The sequence below is a fragment of the Pelecanus crispus genome, chromosome 21, assembly GCF_030463565.1.
Source record: "Pelecanus crispus isolate bPelCri1 chromosome 21, bPelCri1.pri, whole genome shotgun sequence".
NCBI classification, from domain to species: Eukaryota; Metazoa; Chordata; class Aves; order Pelecaniformes; family Pelecanidae; genus Pelecanus; species Pelecanus crispus.
The window spans coordinates 5,339,071-5,360,297 of NC_134663.1; the positions used below are offsets into that span (position 1 = coordinate 5,339,071).

Consider the following 21,227-nt stretch of genomic DNA (forward strand, 5'->3'; position numbering starts at 1 on the left):
CTCGAGGGGAGAGGAGACTCGGGTGTCTCCCACGGGGCAGCCAGGACCCTTGTTGATCTCCCGTTGCACCTAGCGAGACCAAAAAAATCCAGATTTCTTAATCCATTTGTGGCTGCGGTTTGAATTTCCGGGTAAGGATAGTGCAATATTTTTGCTTGCAAATTTAATCTGCAGGAAAACCCGTCGCCGTGGTTTTGGTTTCTCTAAAGAGCTGAGTTTTGCTCGGCTTGAGGTTTCCCCAAATGCCTTTAAGCAGCTGTGGGGACGGGGAGGAGGTGCAGGTATTTTTCTCCCAAATAATCTGAACCCGGGTCAGGGCTGCGCTTTGCAAACGTAGATTAACGACGGGATGAACGGGCACAATCTCCATGCCAGATACTTATTAATTGCTGGGGCATTTTGCGGGGCTCAGTGGGCCGTGCTGGTGAGTCTGCCAGCAAGAAGAGACTCAGTAATTTCCCGGCGGGTGGAAAATAGCTGCAAAAAAGCCACTTTGAATCGCTCCGACCCAGCCTGCCTTCACGCCTGAGACGGTCCTTGCGTGGGGACTTCGCCCCATCGAATCCATACGGATCGTGCGGCTCCTGCGAGCTTTTCAGCCGCCTGACCTACTTCTGGCCTCATTTGCACATGTTGCCGCCGTATTAATTCAACGGCGCTGCCTGAACCCGTCAAAGCCTCGTTAACCAGACGCGACCGAGGCCGGTTTCTCTCTGGCCAAATGCGCTCAATAAAAAAATTATTGTGTAGGAACTTCTCGCTTGCAATGCATGAAGGCTTCAAAAATTTAACCCCCCTGGGTGACAATTCAGTGGAATAAGACTTGAATTGGTTCCCTCTGAAGGATCAAGGAGGTTTGGGGTGAGATGCATCTTGGTTTTCTAGTGTAGGGTTGTCCCAGCTTGCAGAAAACTGGATCCAGTGCCGCTTGATCCTTTCCAGTGTTTTCCTGTAAGGAAAGCACTTATTTATAGGTGGGAAAATCAGTAAAGGAGCGTGGGATAAGCCGGAGAGTGGCTTTAAACCAAACATGGAGCAAAGGGCAGAGAGGTTCAAGCATCGTGGTTTGGACCGGCTGGTTTTATACAGGTAGATTTAATCCTCGTTGTCAAGGATTCAGCAGACCGTGGATTTGAAGTTTTCTTTTCAGAAAGACACACTTTTTCCCTTTTCTTACTTTTTCTGTAAAATTGAAAACTGCTATTTTAATTGACCCTTATAAAAGCGTATTTTTTTACATTCCTCCATACCGTTGGCAGTTAAGCATTATATGATGTATTTAATCTCTGTGTTATTAATCCCGTGATTCTATCTTTTAATGACTAAAAGCATTCAGCGCTTTCTATATCGTGGTTTCTCGCTTGCACATTACAATAAAACCTTCTGAGGAGGAACAGGAGGGCCCTGTCTGCTAATTTGAAGGCAGACAGGTCTTCAAAAGCTGGGAAGAAAGATTCCGCTGTGAGCCGGGGAGTTGAAAAACAAGAGTTTTGTCTTTAGTTTTGCACCTCTGGTCATTTTGGATGGAGAACGAAGCGATGCCCCGTTGCCTCTGCTCCTCCCCAGACCAGCGCTCTGACTCACATCATCTGGATGCCGGGGGCTGCGTGGGCTTGAAGCCACCGTCATTGTGACTTTTTGGCGTTCCCGAATAAGGAGAAACTATTGCCTCGCGTTAGCACGGCGTTGACTCATCCGATTGATGCTGTTCACGCTGGAACGGACCGTGTCTGCCGCTTGGCCCTTGGCAGGCTCCGAGGTTGTGCTGCCTCGGCCGTGTTAACGTCCCCTTGGATTCCTGGTACCCGTTTGCTCTGCGGGCGGCTGAGAGTAACTCTCGTTACTCGGGTCTTTTGGGTCTTGGGCAAGGGGAATGTGCCATCTCTGAGGTATTGAGTGAGAATTTTAGGACAGGGTAGGACCGTGCGCGTCTCTTGTTAGCACTGGTAGGACTGTGCGCGTCTCTTGTTAGCGTCGGGTAGCTGCCCCTGCGCCAAAGCCGAGTCGTGCAAGGGTGGAGAAGCAATCACGAGCACCAGACAGCCCATAGCTCGAAGAGACCTTTGCGAGCTCCCTGTCTCACCTGTGGGTCAGCTGTGAGCTCAAGCCGTGCGTTTGGCACCCCCGAAACCCTGCCAGCATTATCAGAGCTGTGTATTATATTATTTTCTGTTCATTAATTGCCTTTCATCCCAATTCTTGACATCCAGGTCTCTAAATGACTCTGCGATCAGTGGGACAGTGATTTCCACCGGGGATTTCCACCTTTAGCTTTTCTCCTTCCCAAGTCCCCAACTCCCCCCGAGCTCTTTCCTTGCCCATTAGATGGAGAAATGCCTGGAGAGGAAAACCAGCATCTCTGTTATCCTATTAAGAAGAGACAAGGTTGGAGCAAACCAGCTTTGAAAATGGCTGCAACTGGTGGGGAGGGGGCTTGGACAGATCTGCAGCTCCTCATCACCTGGAGAAAAGCGCTCTTTAGCGCAGGTTTTGTAGCATCCCCCCGCACCCCTCAAGGATTGAACTTCCCTGGTTTGTGCTCTGTCGAGTTGTTTTGCTGCTTGGTGTCAGAACAGATGCGAGGGGGCTGCACGAAAGCCTTGTCACAGCATGGTGCAACATGTCAGGTCTTCCCATCTCCACCGGGAAACAGCCCCACGTTTAACTGAGGTTTTGGAGGCTGCCAAAATCCTGGCCGGGGGGAAGGGTTGGTCATAGCAACTTGCATCAGGTGGAGAAATTCAAGTTTGCAATTTTATCCATCCAGGAGTATGGGAGGGAGGGAGGAGAGTGCGTCATGGGTGTCCTTTTTGGGGTGGGAATGGAGGCTGGACATCCCAGGCGGTGGCTCGCTGCCCACTCAGCTCCTGCAAACTCCAAGAAGCACTAAAATCAAGCAGGGTTGAAATGAAACCCAAAGGTGATGTCTTCCTAGCTTATAAGAGGAGAATTGATGCAGGATGCCTTCACTGCAAGGTCTGGTGGAGCTGCAGCCGCCCCCTTGGCTTTCCCCGTGGTGATGGTTCGATCGCGTGGTTATTATCGTATAGAAACGGGGTAATCGTCCTCTCGTCAGAGGGTAAGCGCAGCTTTGCCTTTTCTCTTAGATGCATTGCAGAGCAGTTATAATTACTGGCTGCTGTCTCTCCTGGTGTTTGCACTGTATTGAGGTGATCACCAGGCAATTAATATGTAACTACAGAGGATTTACCAGCAAACTGCGCTATGTGCCTTACCATGTCATCGAGTGTGGGTGGTCGAAAAGGGTTGTGACGCCGGGAATCAAAAATATCTGTGCTCATTGAATTTGCATGGCAAAACCAACCCCCCCAGAGAAACCCAGCGATGGAAACCAGAGCAGTCAGGCTTTGCAAGGGCTGATGCAAACCTTTCCTGCTGCTTTCGATGCTCATCTCCAGCCAAAGCGGGATGGGATGATCAGGTTTTTGATGAAATACATGGTTATCTCCCTTGCAGTTTTTTACGGTGCTGCATAGGTCCTGGCAAAGGCTTTGATGTCGCCTGTTTGCTCCAAATCCACCATTTTTTCACAGAAACACCACTTTCAGGGAATGCTGGTCTTTTCTCCCCAGCTCTTTTCCACCCAAGTCTCTTTGCCACCCATCTTGCAACAGCATCGCTCCCTGCTCGTCCTTCCAAAACTCGTTATATTCAAGCAAGCTTTCCTTTGCAATCTGCCTTTGCTGGGAGATGTGCCAGTATGTCCGTTCCCTTCCTCGAGGTGCGTGTTGCTTTGCAAGATGCTTTCTTGTGCTTTAAGCTGCTTTGAGTAGAAGCAACATTTTTTTTTTTTATTTGGAGGGTGCTTTCTAGCTAGCGGGGTGTGGAGATGGGCTGGGGTCCAGCCTGCAGCGCTAACCCTTAGTAAAGTAGGTTGCAAGGGGCTGGGGGACCTTCTAAACTAGGAGCTAAGCAAGGAGAGAGCCAAGAAATTCAGGTGGATCAGCTCAATATTTGTTTGTTAGTCCCTGGGACTAGTTTGAGCTGCTTGGGCGTACAAAGCACACGGCCTTTTCTAAGCCATGAAACCCCAAAAAAGCCAGGCAGCGTGGCTTGGGTTGCCGGCAGTATCTCTGCACGCCGTGCAGCGCCTTTTCCCTGTTGCACTTGGATTTCCCCATTGCATTTGCATGGCAAATAAGCAGTGCATGCCCCCCTCCCAAAAAAAGGGGTGTTATGAATGGCGCTGGTGGGGGTTTTCCCTCCAAAGGGTTGGCCGTGGCGATGCTGGGCGGAAGGACCAGCACCGCTCTGCAGCAGCCTCATGCATGCCATGTGCTTTAAATCTTACAAGGATGCTTTCAGCCCTGGAAAAGCTATTTTTAAGCAATGCACGTGTCCATCCTGAAAACCCTCCTCGGTTTCTCTCCCGTGCTAGCAGGTGATGAAGCCCGTCCCATACATGCTGCTTCCTCAGCCCCTGGAGCATCCAACCCTTGAACCCCCTCCCGGGTTTGCTCCGTGCACTTTCTGTGATCTCTCCGCTCACTCGCATCGCAGATGGATTAATTAAAACGGAGAAAGTGGTTCTGATTGGCACGCGGGAGGAGCGGCGGGATTAGCGGGGGACGCATGGTGTGCGTTAATGTCTACCCCCCGCCTTCCAATCCAACTATTTCCTGGGACACTGTATAAGAGATAAACGTTAAATCAAACCTAATCCCAACGCACCAACCTGATGCTTAAAATAGATTATAAAGATGAAACTGTGGTTTAAAGCCTGTTATCAGAAATAGGCCTGCGTGTTTAGTTTCAAATAACTAAAGTGTCTGTAAAATATCACGAGTCTAAATTTCATTTTCTGAGACATTTCAGTTCCTTTATAGATGAGATGGAGCCTGGACAGTGATTGATAGACATAAACTAGCTACAAAACCGCACCAGCAATAGCGTCTAGGCAGAGTAGAGAAGAGAAAAATCAACTCCCCAAAAAAGCAAAGATTGTGCTTGAAAATTAAGGATTGAATTGTCAATGTGAATTAGCAGGAAGAGTTTGCGCAAACTCATTAGGAACCATGAAGCCTTTTGGAAAGGTGAAAGCGATGGAAAAGGAGATGCAGGTTTTTGAGCAGGGGTGTCTGCGGCCGGGGGCTTTCCCCCAGGAGCCTCCCGCTGTGATTTGGGGTGGGGAGGGCTGCAAAAAGCAGCGTGAAAAGGGCTCCGGATGCTCCTCGATTTCCTTGCTGACCTTTTCAGGTGTCAGCTTGGTGCCGGCTGAGAAGCCGCTCGCCTCCGGCTGCGCCGCGGGGCCGACGGGCACGACGCGAACGGCTCCTGACAGCACGAAACGCTGGGGATCGCGTTGCTGGCTTTGATGTTGAAGGAGCTGAAGGGATGCAAACAGCCCTTTTTGGAGCCCTGCTTTACCCCGGCATCGTTAGGCTCTCTTCTTCAATTAGGGCTGTTTCACTGAAAGGGAAGAGAGGGGAGGAAGGTTGTCATAAATAATCCGTTGCTTTTCTTTATGGCACTTTTCATCCAGGGATCAAAAGCGCTTTGTAACGGTGCAGTGAGCTTTGTTTCTAATTATTGGTGCTGGCGTGTGAAGAGGGGGCGAGCGGCTCGCTGTGGGTGTGGGTGCAAGTCGGTGCTCAAGCCAGGTGTAAAAATGATGGAGTGCAATGAGTCGTTTTGGGGATCGTGCTGTCTGAGGATGGAGTTTGGGAGGGGTGGGCTGTTGGTGTTAACGACGATCGGCCTCTGGGTCTGTCAAACCCAAGGCAAGGGCCAAGCTGAGCATCCAGACAGACCGTAAAGATACAGGCAGGAAGGGGAGAGGAAGAACCTGGCAAAAACTCGCTTAGAGCCGTCTGGCCAGATTGATCGCGCTGCAGTGGTACGTCCCCTTCCCAGCCAGAGGCTGAGCAGCCCGGCTTCGAGCAAAGGGGATGTGCCGAGTGCTGCCGGCACCGTTTGGGATTGGGTGTTAAATGTCCCGGAGTTGGGTGGGTTTTCCTTGGCCGTCTGGGACGTCTTCCACCTCTGCCTTGAAGCCTCTGCTTTTTCCCTGTTGGCATCTGAATCCCATCCCATGCTTCCCTTGCAGTTCCTCGGCCTCGTGATCCTGTGCGTTGGGATTTACGCTGAAGTGGAGAGGCAAAAGCACAAAACCTTGGAAGGGATCTTCCTGGCTCCGGCCGTCATCCTCCTCCTGTTGGGCTTCACCATGTTCGGCGTCTCCTTTGTCGGCATGGTGGGGAGCCTCAGGGACAACCGGACGCTGCTGAAGACGGTAAGGCCAATACCATGCCCTCCGTGCAGCCCTCGGGATGGTCTGGGTGATCTCAAGGAGGAAAATTAATGTACCCTAACGAGTCACCAGCACGACTTGCAGCACCTGTGTGCCCCTTCCTGGATTTAAATGCTTGCATGACGTGACTGCTCAGTGTTTTCAGCTCTGCTGTGAAACCAGTGGAGGGGTAACAGCGAGAGGATATATTTAAATTGCAGAGCTGGCACCCTAATTTCCCTGTTATCCACGGCTGAATGCCTCCCAACATCCGCGGGAAGCGCTGCTGCCTTCCTCCTGAGGTAACAATGGAGTTATTTCGGGGGCTGAGATCCCATCTCTGGTGGAGCAAAGTCTCCACCATTAAGTTTATTTTAGCCGTCATGATGCCAATAGAAAACAGCTTTGTTTCCTTTTGCAAGGGAGTTCTTAGCAGAGGGAAAAATTACCTTTGAAATCCAAACTGGAAGAGATGCAGGACAGTAGGGCAAAGCTGTTCGCTCCTAACCTGCTCTCCAGGGGTTTTGTTGGTGTGTTGAGCGTCCGACCGCCCGTCCTCTCCGCAGCTCACAGCCTGCCCTTGCTCTGGGGTAACACCTCTGTCTCCAGCGAGGAGCAGGAGGCTGCAGGGATTTACAAGCTCAATTATAAGCCATTCCCTCCATTCAGATGGGGGCGAAGCTCTTCCATCACCCTCGGCCAGGGCCAACGTCCATCGACGAGCTCCGTGACAGCTCTGTCGGCAATTCGGCTGCATCCGACGCTCCCTCGGTGAAGAAGTTGCTTTCGGATGAATAATCCGTGCTGGTCCGTGGAGCCTTCCCGGCAGTGTGCGTGTGCCTTACGTGCTAACGGTTTGCATAACACCTTCATCTCCCGCTGGTTTGGGTTGATTGGTTTATTAAAATCAAACGCTCTGGATAGCTAGCGCTCACTTGTACTGGCTTGCAATATTGTTTTTAAAAATTGCTCAGCATTTGCATTTCCAATTAATACAAATGGGAGCCCAAATTGGAAAACCGATATTGTCTTTGCTTCTGCATGAGCAGATGAAATTATTGCTGCTTTTCGATACGTCTGGTTTCGTGCCACCTGTGATAAGTGGTTGGTTGTGTTGCGCTTAAAAAGGCTGCAGGGATCGAAGCCGTGCAGCGAGTGAGCAGAAGAGGTTTCCCGTCAGGTCTCTGTTGCAGTGAGATGCCGTCGGCTCTGTTCGGGAGCTGCCTCCTGGCCCCGGGTGTTCGGAGCAGTCTCTGAGTGAGTGGCCAGAGACGTTCTGTCCGGGTGATGCTTGTGGTGTTTAAATAGCCCTGATAGCTTGCTTGCTTAACAATTAATCTTTAATGAATTCCCCATCAACTGACTTTTTTCTTTCTGTTTGGGTGCTAAGTTATAACAGTGGGCATTTGCCTGGACTCAGTTGTACCTCTAACGTAGAACCCTCTTTTCCTGTCCATCAAAGCAACTGGCAAAGCTCTGTATTTCTTTACGATCTAGACCTAGAAGATATTTTTCTGCCAAAGCTGAAGTTATGTTGCTTGTGGAGAATATTTCATCTTCTTTTCCATCTGTCTGCTTTTAAAGCTATACAGTATTGAGTTCATTCTATCTAGGCTTATTCCGAAGAACGCTAAGTACTTCAAATTTCCGATAATATTTTTCTTTCTGTGCTAATACTCATGAATCACGGCTAATACTCTGTTTCCACAGCCCAGACCAAATTTGGAAGTGGAAAATTGACACATCAGAGGGTAGGAAATCTCATCCTTGGGGCAACCCGGGGCGACAGAAACCCAAGCTCATTAACTGTATTTCACAGGTTGTCGGCCGAATCAATTCTGCGGCGGGCACAGCTGAGAAAAAGAAATAATCCTGCCCATTTGGGTTGGCTTTTTCTCCCTGTGGGTATAAGCAGCTTCACGCCTGCCATGTGGAATAAAGAAAGCAATACCCGGGCAAGTCATCACGCACAATAACACTTTCATCCCTTTTGGCTAGGATATAAGAAAGGGGATGTTTGTCTCGTGTGTCAAAATACCTTGTATTTCTGGGTGGTGGGTTTTTAGGGCTACTCAAGGCTCCTCACCTGCCTTTCGTTGGCTGCAGAGCAGCACAATTGGCCCAATACTACAGTGATTATCTATTTTCCAGGAGCAGATAAACGAAGTGATATTTCATAGAATCACAGAATCATTTAGGTTGGAAAGGACCTTTAAGATCATCAAGTCCAACCATTAACACTGCCAAGCCCACCGCTGAACCATGGATCCGCTAAACCGCTTATCCATTTCTGAGAACGGATCCAGCCTAATTCCCAGTCTCGGAGCTGAAACGTTGTTTCCCCCCTAGATATATTCAGCTTGATGGACACCAGCACAAGGAGGAGAGCACGACAGCAGTGAAGCATTTTGGAAATGCTTTCGATGACAAGATAAATAAGGGTGTTCCTTGCGCAGGCATTGCACAGTTGCGCAAATAGGGGAAGTATTTGTGGTCTGCACAGAGGTGGAAACTGTAATGCTGGCTCTTCTTGTAGGAAATAGCGTTGCAAGCTCATAGCAGACAAAAAAATGCACTTAAAGAGCATCTCTAAGAGCCCGGGCCACGAGCGTGGCTTTGCATGTCCACCTCTGGCTTGCTCTGCCACCCTGGATGAGCCAGGGAGGACTTGCCCACTCAGAGGGACTGCAAGTCTGCATGGGATCAACCTTGGATCAGTGGTTCCTGGTGGAGATGCAGCTTAGCCCAGCAAAAGTGCTTTATCCCAGTAGCTTAAAACAGTTCCCCAGTGAGACTGGGCTGCGCTGGAAAGGCCGTTGCTGCTGGCACGGTTTTATGGCGCTGAGTTGATGCTTTCTTGGGCTCTTAGCTGCTCGTGGTTATATTGGCAAAACCATGCGGCCAAGCCTGGACTTCTCCGTTGCATTTATGTTGGAATTATCTGTGAAATGCATTAACATTTCCATCCGTCATCCAAAAGCGGGTGCTCGCGCCAGGAATTCATCGGGGGTTTCACTGTGGGACATCCTCTCTCGTGCAGCAGCTTCTCGAGGCGTGGGAAACTGGGGGTTGCTTCCATTTGTAGAAGTTGTTTCACACTGGTTTGCTGCTGAATTTTACTGGGAAAACTCTTGAAAATACATTATTGGTTAGCGAGTTTTGTAATCTGTTCACCTTGAGGGGGGAATCCGGGACCACAACAGAGGGAGCTCTGCCCCGTGAGCCCCAAAAACGGACTCAGGACAGACCCTGGAGATTGTATCATGAGACAGCATAAAAATGCATCTACCGATGCCGATGGAAAATTGATGCATGAATCCCTCTGGACTCCTAGGAGATTGCGTGTGCAGATGGACTGCAGCTGCTCAAATGCCTGCACGTGCGTTTTCAGGGAACCCAAGCTAACAATGAGCACAAAACCGCCCCCAACTTCAAACCACTAATAAAAATTGACTTGTCTCTTCATCTAAAAATATGTCTTGTTAATCTGGAGAGCAAGTAATAAATTCCTCTATTTAGGAGAAAATATTTCAATGCCCTACAAACCTTCATCGGATAGCACTTGACATCGATAACCATTTTTTTGGGGGGGCGAAAGGCGGTGGGTGTAGGTGCAGGTGGGTACATGCTTGTTAAATCCTCATTCATCTCAGTCACTTACTGCTGACAGATGGATTTTTATCCTTCTTAGGCCCCTGGACAAAAATCGACCAACATTTCTCTTGGGCAAAGCAGTTATGAAAGCCACCCAGGTCCTAAATCTGCTGCTTGATATATTATTCCAATATCCCCCCTGCAAGGTACCACAAATTACATTTTAGTTTTAATCTTTTCCTTATAAATCTTGTTCTCTCCAGTCATTACCTGTAATTGTCATGCACAACCACACAACTCTTACCCGTGCGTAAGCCAGATTATCAAGTCTTTAATGACTTCTCTAATAACCCAAGCAAAGTCTATTCAATAAAGCCACCACCTGCTTGCAATTCTCAAGTTTATTAGAAAAATTACAGGCAAGACCTGGGGATTTTAGCTGCTGGCGTATGTAATCAGTGTTATGAAGACTTATATTTAATAGATGGGTTAAGATTTTCTGTTTAGAAAACAAGTTTCTCCTGTCACCATTAACATTTGCAAGGCTTGAAGAACTGTGTGTTCCCTGATGAAGATGGCTTGCATTTGCTTTTAGGGAGTTCAGGGTGATTTAGTGAATAGACTGTGAAAACCAATATTTTTCTTGTTCAGTTAGCTGGCTGGGGAGAGCTGGGATGGTTTGGTTTAGGATCTGAAATTGCAACAGGACAGGCTGCTCCGGCAATTGGGTTTTGCTCTTGGATGTGCCCAAATTGGCTCCTCTTCATGGTTTGTTTTTTTTTTTTTTAACTGTTTTTGCTAGAAACGTATCATATCTTACTTAGCATCTCCTACCTGGGGGCTTGGGACCCTTCTGTTCATCCCATGGACGTTTTAGCTTCCAAAATGTCAGTAAAGCCCAGAATTTTCAGAGGCGGTTTCGATAGCGTTGCATTTATTTTATGCCGAATGGGAGGCCAAGACATCCAACTTTCCCATTTTTCTTACCCATTTGGTGAGCTTTTTGGGTTCCTCCTTTCCTGCCTTGGGTTTGCCCAAATTTGTCACCCAAGGCAGGATTTGACCTTGGCTTTGTGGCAGCGAGAGATGAGCTGCTGCAGCAGCTATTTTGGCCTTTTGTAGGTGTTATATATAAATATATAACCAACAGAAATACATATATATATATATATATAAAAAATACTTCTATATAAATAAATGTATATTTATATCTATACTGCTATTTCCAAATGTCAGCACCAGCAAGATGTGAAAAGCAAACGCCGGCGACCACCGCCAGCTTCGCCACTTATTTTATTTGCAATTTTGTATTTTTACTCTCGAGGTCGACCCACCGTGCAACTTCCTGGGCTGGGCTTGAAATGTGCCTTCCCCTCCCTCCCCGGCCCCTGATTGCACGTGTAAATAGAGAGATTAAACGCTGGGAAATGGCAGATATGTCAGGTTTGAAGAGGGGAGCGAGTAGGGCTGCGGGGAAATGGTTGGCAATCACAGAGCTATTGTGCGGATGGGGAATTGTCCTTCTCCTGGGAAGATAAATTCCACCTCAAAGGGAGTCAACTACTACAGTGATTTGAAGCTTGGGGGGCCCTGAATAAAAGCAATCAGAATAACACACGTGTGAAAGAGCTCTTTGAGGTCTGAGCTGGTCCAAGCAGCTGGGGTTTTTTCCGATTGTGCAGAGAAAGGGGCAAAAATTACGTGGAAGACCTCTGTGACAGCGGTGCCCTATAAAGCATCCCTCTGCCATGTCGCCAGCGCTGATTCATTGCTCTGTAGCAGCCACTTAAAATCACTTTTAAGTCAGAGGAGGTGAAAATACCAGTAAGTAGCACTTTCCCCTTATTTTTCTTCTGTGTTCGGAAGAACCGGGTGAAATAGTTTAAAAGGGTTGATGTTTTGTGGGTGAATTTCTTGCACTTAAACCACTTGGATATTTGACTCGGGCGAATTCCTCGTGGTTCCATGGTGCTGGAAAACCTCGTGGTTGAGAGCAGAGGATTTGCACGGGGTATCCAGCTCATCCATTTGCCCCAGGGTGCGCTCGCCTGCAGGCTAGCAAAAAGAAATAGTCCCTTGAATATTTGCAGTAAAGAGGCAAATCTCCAAGAACCAGAGGGATGGGAAAAGGCGTCGGGATGAACCGAAAGGCTCAGGGTGATTCCCTGAGCGTGGTGACCTCGGTGGTTGGAGGAATTTGGGGTGGATTCAGGCCGCCCTGGGTTTGCAAAGTTTGCAGCTGATGGCTGGAGGTGGGTTTTGCTGTCCCTGCCAAACGAATGAGGGAGAACTGGGCTGTCTAGGATGCAGCGACAAAAATGGGGTATTTATGGGCAATACGGAGATTCCCTTCCAGAAAAAATTAAAGCAATTTCCAGCTGAAATGGGATTTGGCCAGCATCTCCTTGAGGGCGTTTTTCAGCTATTTCTGCCCTCTTAGAGGACGAAGAAGGGGAAAGAGTTGCCCCTTCTGCTCTAGCCACAGCAAGAGACCCTGCTGTGGGGCTTTTCCCATCGGTGAGGTGCAGCTTTTGGAGAAGCAGTTGCGGGCTTTGGTTGCAAAAAAATGCAGGATTTGGAGGTCAGGTGCATCCGACCTCCACCAAAGCGCGGCGTCTTATAAGCCAGGGCAGCATGGACCGCTGGGATGGCAGCCCTCGGTGGCTCTGCCGGCGCGGTGTGATGGATATCGCGCGTTGAGCGCGGTGGGAAACCTGGTCGATAAAGGGCTCCTTCTGGTTACAGGTTTGCATGAGGAATGAAACCTCGTGGTATTTCACGATATTATTGTATTATGGTACACGGTATTATGTATCACGGTATTATGACGTTTCTGTGTTTGAACTCGCCTGGGGTTATAACCGCTGCTGCGAGGGAGGTCACCGGGCATTTTTCCACTCGCTTTTGTCTGTTTGCGGGGAAATTTTAGGTTAATTAGAGGATGCTTTGTGCAAAGCATCGCTGCAAAACCCCATTTCTCTTTATGCTTCCTGGGGACTAGGCTGGGGCCTGGGGTCCCCTGCCCTGGGGGGGCTCAGCTCCCTGCATCCACAACGAAGAGTTTTCTCTGGATATTCCAACATCAGCAGGTTTCGATGGCACTGCTCTAACTCTCCAAAAAACAAATCCCTGAAAATTAGCACACAAATAGAGCCCGCTGGAGAAAAGCGATTGAAGAAACTCCTTCCTGCAGAGGTTTGCTCGGGGATCTGCATATATTTCTTTTTTCTTCCTAAGCCTGTTGATTATATAGTGCGCTCTGATTGCGGGCTCTCTAAATAAAAAACACCACTTTCTTGATTTTTTTTTTTTTTTGCTTAACTGCGCAGGGGGGTGGGTAAATGAGGGTCTGACACTTGTGCAGCAGCGAGCGTTTGGGACAGCTGCAGGAGCTGAAAACATCCCGGACCCGGGATCAAAGGCTTTGAGCGAAGGGAGGAGAGGCCCAGCTTTGTGCTAGGGATCAGATCCGATGCAGAAGGGCTTTTGGAGCAGGCAGGTTCCGATGCTTCCCACGGGCAGCCTTTCGTGCTCCCTATTTGTGTAACGAGCATCTGCAGCCTTCTCCTGGGTGGGACGGACCCGCAAACCCTCTAACACCTAAATCCCCCAAAAATGCAGCGAGAAGCAGCTTCGCAGGGACCCTCCAGCGCTTTTTACCCAGCTCTCTGCATCTAATTTGTTCTCCTTTAAACCGGTGGTTTTCAACCCTTTTTAATTATTATTGTTTCATTTGCTTGAGACAAAGTAGGAAACCCCGGGTGGCAGAAGGAGCTTTGTGCAAGAAATTGTGGCCGCTCTCCTCCGTTGAGGGTTGCTCGCCTCTTGGCTGGAGCTTTTTAATCACCGCAACGTGCTTTAAACAGGGATTTGCTTGGCCCAGGTTTGGCTCCGAGGGAGAAGAGGGGGCTGGAGCCCTGGGGGAGGTCATGATTCTTTTGCCACGCTAATTATTGGCACTTTCACGCTGAATTTCTTGCAGCGTCCCCATTCACCACTTTTCTAGGAGCAGTTTGGGAAGGTTTCGCGAGCAGCAAAAAGCATACTTTATTCTTCCCAAGCCTCATACGCTGAGCATCGCCAGCAAACTCCCAGCATGTTGCATTTCTTTCCTTGGTGCTCACCCCGTTCTTTTTTAATCTCATGGCTAAATTGGCCATTGCCATACTAGCAGCCGTCCTTGCAGTGAATTAGCGGGGCTTCGCAGCTTCTGGAAAGCCCAGTAAAGGGCTGATGTTACCAAATCCTTCCAAAAACCCTCCAAGCGTGGATTGTTTATGGACATCCCTGGAGTTACTTACCTTCTCGATATGAGTTTTTAATAAATAAAAGATATCTCATGCTGCATTTTTACTCCCTAAAGAGAACTGCTGGTGGTTCCCCAGCATCCCTCAAAGTCGATGCTGCCCATTGCACGATGAAGAGAAGCTGGTGAGCGCCTGAATAAGGCTGAGGAGAGGTTTTTTTGCAAAATGTGAGATGATATTAAGAACAGTCAAGTGATTTAATCTGCATTAGGAGTTTCTAGTGAATTGCCTGGTGCTCATTAAAGGATTGAGCCGATTGCGCCATTGAAATATTTTTCCTGACTGGGGGGAAAGCAACAGGTACAGAGATCTTTGGAAAGAGGCGAAATTTGATTGCTTGCTTGTGGAGCTGGATGGAGTGGGGGTGTAAGAGGCGACATCCATCCCTGTTCATAAAATCCTCCTTTTCCTTGGGTTTTTGGGAACGTGAGCGTGTTCTAGCTGCAGCATCCATCCTGGTCTGGAGATGGGAGCAGAGGGTAACAGGGCTGTAGCCAAGGAAGGGTCAACAGCAGCTGAAAATGGACCCAGCTGCAGGCTATAAAAGCCCAAAGTGGGGAAAAATGCAGTTTCTCTCAGGTCTGGGGAGCAGATTTGGTTTTCAGAGGGGCAGAGAAGGCTTCTGTGGGACATGGTGAAGGTAGGGCTGGTACCTGGGGCATGGAGGACTGACCATGCTGCGTGCCCAGGGCTCTCAGATTTGTTTTTTGTTTGGGTTTTGGTGTTTTTTTGCAAGGCTACTGGCCCTTTTGGGATTAAAACTAGGCTTCTTGGTTATTTGGCCTCTGAAGCATAAAGGATATGTGTATTTTGACTCGAGGCTTGGCAAATGCATTTTCATGCATGAAACCCAGATGGAGTAATGAGCCCCAGCCTGGGTGGATGGGCAGGAGGGGCGTGTTGCGTGCCCCTGAATAAAATAACATGGTTTGCATGAATAAAACAGTGTCCTGGGCAGAGAGGGCTATTGCTGTATTGCTAAAACAGAAGATGCTCTGCCAAGTCTCTTCATCTGGGCGTTGTTGTCCTTGTTTTATCTGTGTAGGAGACATTCCTGACAGATTTGAGGTTTTTTTTTTTTCCTTCACAGCAACTATGAAAGCTGTTCCTGTGTGGGCATAAACAATTATCTGGGTTTTTAGAGGAAGGGCTGCATGCAACTGTCTTTCAGAAAAAAAGCAAACCCTTAGAAAGGGCCACTCTGCATGGGAGAAGGCTCTAACAGGTCATTAGGAAGAAACGGTTCTTTAAAAGTGTTACTTAAAGTTTCAGTTTGGGCACAAAAGGCATCGGATTCGTGTTTCTGTGCTCATGTGAAACCGTGGAATCCTCCATGGCTGGTCTCGAGGAAGGCAGAGGAGGCGGCAGGCGCTTGCTCATCCTCCAAGCGTGGATTATTTGTGGACATCTCTGGAGTTATTTACCTTCTCCATGTGATTTAGTGGCCTCCCAGGTAGAGTGAAAGATGTATTTATCGCACGCCTCTGCATCGGGGGTGTTTCACGTGGCTGCACGTTCAATCTGTTCCCGTGCATCAAGAGGGAATGACCAGTTCCCTCTCCGGATGCCCAAAAATATGGCAAAACCCGGGGACCACCACCCTGTAAACTCTGTGCATGCAAAACTGGGGGGATTTGTGCTTTATAGGAAGAGAAATCAAATTGCACGAGTTTTCTTTTCATCTTGGGGATGGGAAATTCAGATTTTCCATCCCTTGATGACCTGTCGCTGCTTTTATATTAATAGGTCCAAACCCTTTTCTTGCATTGGCTTCAGTGGGGCCGACTTAGCTCCTTCGCTGGAGAAGCAGCCATAGAAATGGATAAAAATAAAATATTGGGGGGTTGTCTGCATGAATGCAGGATGTACCTGTTCCCACAGGGGTTTAATGGTGACTGTAGAGCCTGGAACGAGGATAAAATTACCTCCACCCTTCACAGAAGGGGCTCAAACCCCTCTATTCCTCCTCTATTCGCTTCTGTAGGGTCTCAATATATGGGGCTTGTAGAGTCTTTTCTTTTAAGTATGACCAGTAACTTTTTTCTCAGCAAAAAACCCACTCGATTTCTTAAATTAGGCAGCTGCTTATGATCTGCCTGTACTATTCTAATGTTAAGTTCATCAAGAGCGCGGAAGGATTCAAGGGCAGCATCTTCAGCCTCAGCTTTCCCAGTGTCCTGCTGCAAAGTACTCTGGAATCTGTTTATAGGTTATTTCTTTTCTTTTTGGCTTGTATCATGGGCCCTCTAGAAATTATCCTTGTTATCGCTCTTATTATGTTGTCCTTTCCTGTGCCTAAGCTGAAGTAGGAAACGGATCATCAAGAAGCAAATATTTCCCTTTATCAGCCCCCAGGTGCCGCATGGGAAACTCCTGGCGCCAGGTAGAAAGGAAGGATTTTGGAGATTTTCTTTTTTTAAACTTTTTTCCCCTGCAGTTGTGGCAGCCGGTCGCTCTCCCCCGCCACGCTGTGAGATTGCAGCAGCGTTTCGCAGGTGGAGATTGCTCATATTAAATAAACATCACAAATCTTTCTGGTGCTTTCACGTTGTTCCAGGAGCTCCTCCATCCTACCGGCTGCGTCTCCTCCTTTCCCTGCCTCATCCCTGGCAAACAGAGCATCCCTCTCCCATCCAAAATCCCGTTGGAGTCACAGCTGGGCTTGGCATGACGGAGCCTCCCGTTGCCGTAGGTGTCTCGAGTGCATCTGAGCTCAGCAGTGATGCTCAGCCTCTATCCGTGGCTCAAGGCTCCTTCCCTGGGCTGGCTCCTGAATAAATTCCTCCGTGGTTTATTCATCCCTCAGCTCCAGCCCCATCCCTGACCCGTGTTCATCCTTTCTGCGTTCGAGCTGGAAATGGGAAATTGGCTGCATGCTGCTCGTGGTCTGGAAATGAAGCAGCAGCAGGTTTGCACCCCTCTGTCAGCCAGACCCACGGGCTGGAAGCGTTTACTGTGGAGCAACTCAGTATTTCAAGCGTTTTTTCAGCTTCTGGGAGATTAAACTTGACAGCAAGACATCCTATCTGGTGTACGGAGGTGGCAGAAACCCCAACACCCAGAGGACGTATGGGAAGGGATGGCTCCAGGCAGCCTATACATTGCTTATGTAAAATGACGCCGATGAGGGGGTCGTTCCCGAACTGGAAGGGGACCCCTCTTTAAACCGGAGGCAGGGCACAGTCCCGGGGCACTTGCCTCCTGCGCTCGGCTGGGCTTCGGGAGGGATTGACGACGAACAAAACGGTGCTGGACACTGGTCAGGGGAGGGAAGGAGCAGCTCGGAGCTCCGCTGGTCATGGGAACGGGGGGGATTCATCGTTTTGTCGAGGTGTTTGAGGGAAAGCAGTGCCATTTATTGTGGACTTTTGGACTGATGAGCTCTTGAAAGGCTGCGGCGAGTGTTAATTTAATAAGAACTGAGCAACTTTTCCCCGATCCAGCCGTCTTGAGCAAGGTGAAGGTTTTGTTGAGGAGTTTGTCTCTGTTAAATCTGGGCTTTGCTTTGCGCTTTGCGATGGGTGAGATCCTCGGGCACCTCCCCAGTCCCTCCTCCGCAGCGTTTGCCTCCTCTCGGGGACGCGAGCGCCGAAGCCCCGGCAGGACGGTCACCCCGCGGAGGCACGGCCACTCGCTCTTGTGCCACCACTTCCATGCAAAGGGTCAATTTTTGCAAAAATTGGGGAAAAAACCAGCTCCTTGCCATGCTGCTTTGTGATTTTTTTTTTTTTTTTTTTTTTACTTGCTTTGTGATTTTGAACTTGCTTCAAACTTACAGCAGATCAAGGCAGGATTAAATGCTGTTTAATGTGGATTTTTGCTCTTTATTTTGCTGCTGGAGTCTTTTTAAGGTACAAAATGCTGATTTATTCGTGCCCGGTCTGGCAGACAGCAAGGGCTGCAATGCACTAGTTAAAGGGGATGATCGTGGATGCTGACAGCAGTTTCCCCCCTAAAAGTGCATTACAGTTACCGGTGGTTGCTGCAATCCTTGTGAATGCAAAAAAAGTGCCACTTTCTGCTACGTCCGTGCAGCCGGCGAGGGTTTGCGTGCTCCGTTTGGCTGTTTTTAGGGGGAAGAAGAGCTGGTTTGCGCTCGGGCTGCACATTTGCAAGGTTTGCGCTGGAGACCTGGGTTCGTGGTTGCTTTTCTTGCAAATCCTCTGTAAATTATAAGGGAAACTGTGGGCTTTCTGAAGGCGAGGTTATGGATTGTGGGGTGCCCGGGGGGAGCGGGGCATCGCCTGCGTGACTTCCCAGCTTTGCAGTTTCCCTCTTGCAAGGAATTGCAATGAGCATCTGCCCTGTCTTTCTTCCCCATTAATACTGGCACTTTCCCCCCATTTATAAAGACCAGAAGCGAAGCTCTTTTTTGAGCCTGCTCTCTTGGAAGCGGTGGGTTTTGCTACCTGTGAACCTCAGCTGATACGGAGCATTTGAAAGCCACATTCAGTCATCATTTTTCTAATAGCCAGGTACAGCCGGCATCCCATGGACTTCTGCACAATACGCCCGCGTTTGTTTAGGAATCAGATATCAAACCTGGATATTAAATATTAGCCTTGATTTCAGTATGCACGGAGCAGGCTGAGTGGTATTGCATAAACCTTGCCTTTTATATCTTGGCTTGACAAGCTGTACGGCAGAAATTGAGACCAAAAGAAGGAAATAGAGCGGGGGACAAAATCGGTGCGTGGTGTGCAATGGCCAAAGCACTAGAAAGAGCAGAAAAACCATCTGCACGAGGGGTCTCTTGGGTTAAAATTCTCTGTTTCTGGGAAGAGCTGCAGGGTTGGTGCTTTCGGAGGGGCCTCCCATCAGTTTGGCAGGAAGAAAGGCTCTACGTGCCGCATCCTGCTGATTTTTAGGTGTTTCTTGGTGCGCTGGTCTGACCGTGAACACAGCGGTGGTCCCCACTTGGACTTTGAAGCCACGCTCTTTTGTCTCTGCTCGCAATAGGATTGGTAAGAATTTGCACTTTTTCCCAGCAAACAGAGGACAAAGCATTAATTCATTTTTTTCTTGGGTTTTAACTCAGGTTGAAGAACAAAAATGTTTCCAAAATTGAATTTCTCTTTCTTGCTCCTTGCTGCAGCATTGCAAGATGTAGACATGCCCAGCTTGGTGAAACCATGAACCGCGCCGCCTTGGGCTTCCTCCCGGAGCAACCCCGTTTTATGTCAGTTTAGATGCCTGCGGCACTTTGCGTGTCATCTCTGCCTACGAGATAGCAGGTGCTTGGCTAATTGTATTCCTTAATTACGGGATTCCTTGCCTAATTATACCTGGCCCGTTATGAGCTGATTTAGCTGCTGATGAAAGAGGTGCTGGTCCTCCAGTGGGACCACGCTAGCTGGCTCTTCGCTAATAAGCACGGTGCAAAACTCATTGATGGGTGGCTAATTAAAAACCTCAATGGTTTGGGGCATGAAGTGATGTTTTGCTGCAGTGGCGCTTTGGTTTTGGCAAGCTCGGGAAATAATTTCTGGGTGTGCAGGTCCCTGCGCTAGCTAATAAACCTATGGTTTATCTAATAAACCAATGGTCAAAGTGAATATCATGGTAATAAATTACCTCTCCCCTCCTTTTTTTTTTTTAACTTGCTTTTGGATTTTTAGCTAGTTACCATGGTAACTTTCCACCTTCCTTTTTCTGGCGAGTCTCTAAAGCCGCTGAGGGAGGTAGCCTTGGGGAGACGAGTGTGAGCTGAGCAGAGCTTTGCTCTCCATCCTCCGCAAAGTCGGATGCGATGCCCGATGGGACCTCTCAGATAGGGACCAAAGCATTAGGAGACTGATGGGTGTGTGCTGCAAGAACATCAGACCTTCTAGTTTAAGTCGGTTGCTCCATCAGGACATTGATTTCCAGCCTAAATTTGTTGCCGCGGTCGATTCTGGCAGAGGCATGAGTTATTGCCCGTATCTGGGGGACGGATGATCCTCCATTGGATGCTCAGCTTGGAAACGTCGGTGTTCAACCAAGCGCCAGCATCCCGTCACAGAGGGATGCTGCACGCTTACATCTACCTGGAGATAACATTTGCTCCCACTGCGTCCGTTTTACCCGTTTCCCTGTGCAGAATTTGGCCCCTCAAATTGCATCTGGTTTCTTTTTTCAATCCTTCCTTCCTTCCTTCCTTCCTGCCACACTTTCTACAAGGGAGCAAACTGCTTTCCTTGCTAGGACTGAGATCTCTGGAAGAGATTTGCAGCTCCCTGGGGAGCTCGTAATGAAATGATCTGATTTCTAAGTGTTTCAAAGCAGCTCTCAGTTTCCAGGTCTCCCTTGTTGCGGTTAACCACTGGCAGACGACGCAGCCTGACTTGGAGCAGGGCTAATCCTTCCCTTTCTCTTTTCAGTTCTTCTGGGTCCTTCTGGCGATCTTCCTCACGGAGCTGCTGCTGATATTCATCGAAATCATCTTTGAAAACAAGGTGGGTGCAATCAGGAGGCCTTTGGACGCTGCACGGCAACAAACCGCAGCCCCGCGCGTCATCAGGGAGGAAAATCCTCCAGTATCTGCTAACGTCCGCCCTGAGAATGGAAGGTTTGCATTGCTCTTGCTCCTCTGGGGCTGCCCGTCGTGCTCCGGAGCTGCGGTGGATCTCCAGCACCACCCAGAGCGCTCGCCGCAGCTCCCTCTGTAGACTCTCAGCCAAAAACCCGTTGGGATTTTTTTCTCTTGAGGACTCATTAAGCTCCTCGCCTCAATTACGTTAACTGCTGGCTTGCATTTGCAAGGACAGGTTTGAGTTATAGCTGAGCCGGCGAGATGGTAAATGCTTCCAACGGATGTCCTTTCTGGCCGCCTGCCTTCTGTTGAAGAAACCCTGCCATTTTCAATTTAATCTTACCCTTGCAATCGATCAAATGATTAAATAGATAATCTCGATCTCTGCTGGCTCAGTGAACGCACAAGGCAGGAGAACAGCACCTGAGATACCTACTTATGGGCTATAAAAATCAATTCGTCTTTGCACAAAGAGCTTGTTGCTTTCAAACCCATCAAGGCTGGGGCTGGGAGTTATGTGCTTGGTGAGCCCCAAAGTTGAAGGGAGGCCATGGGGGAAGACGTT

At 48.8% G+C, this 21,227-nt stretch overlaps 1 protein-coding gene across 1 annotated transcript in view; it reads left to right on the forward strand.

Annotated features, from left to right (window-relative positions):
• LOC104029426 (tetraspanin-15) overlaps positions 1-21,227 on the forward strand; it is a 43,492-nt gene that overhangs the window by 1,123 nt on the left and 21,142 nt on the right. Inside the window, exons 2-3 of the mRNA XM_075724113.1 lie at positions 6,068-6,253; positions 20,511-20,585. Coding sequence (XP_075580228.1) covers positions 6,068-6,253; positions 20,511-20,585 — 261 coding nt within the window. The remainder of the gene's footprint in view (positions 1-6,067; positions 6,254-20,510; positions 20,586-21,227) is intronic.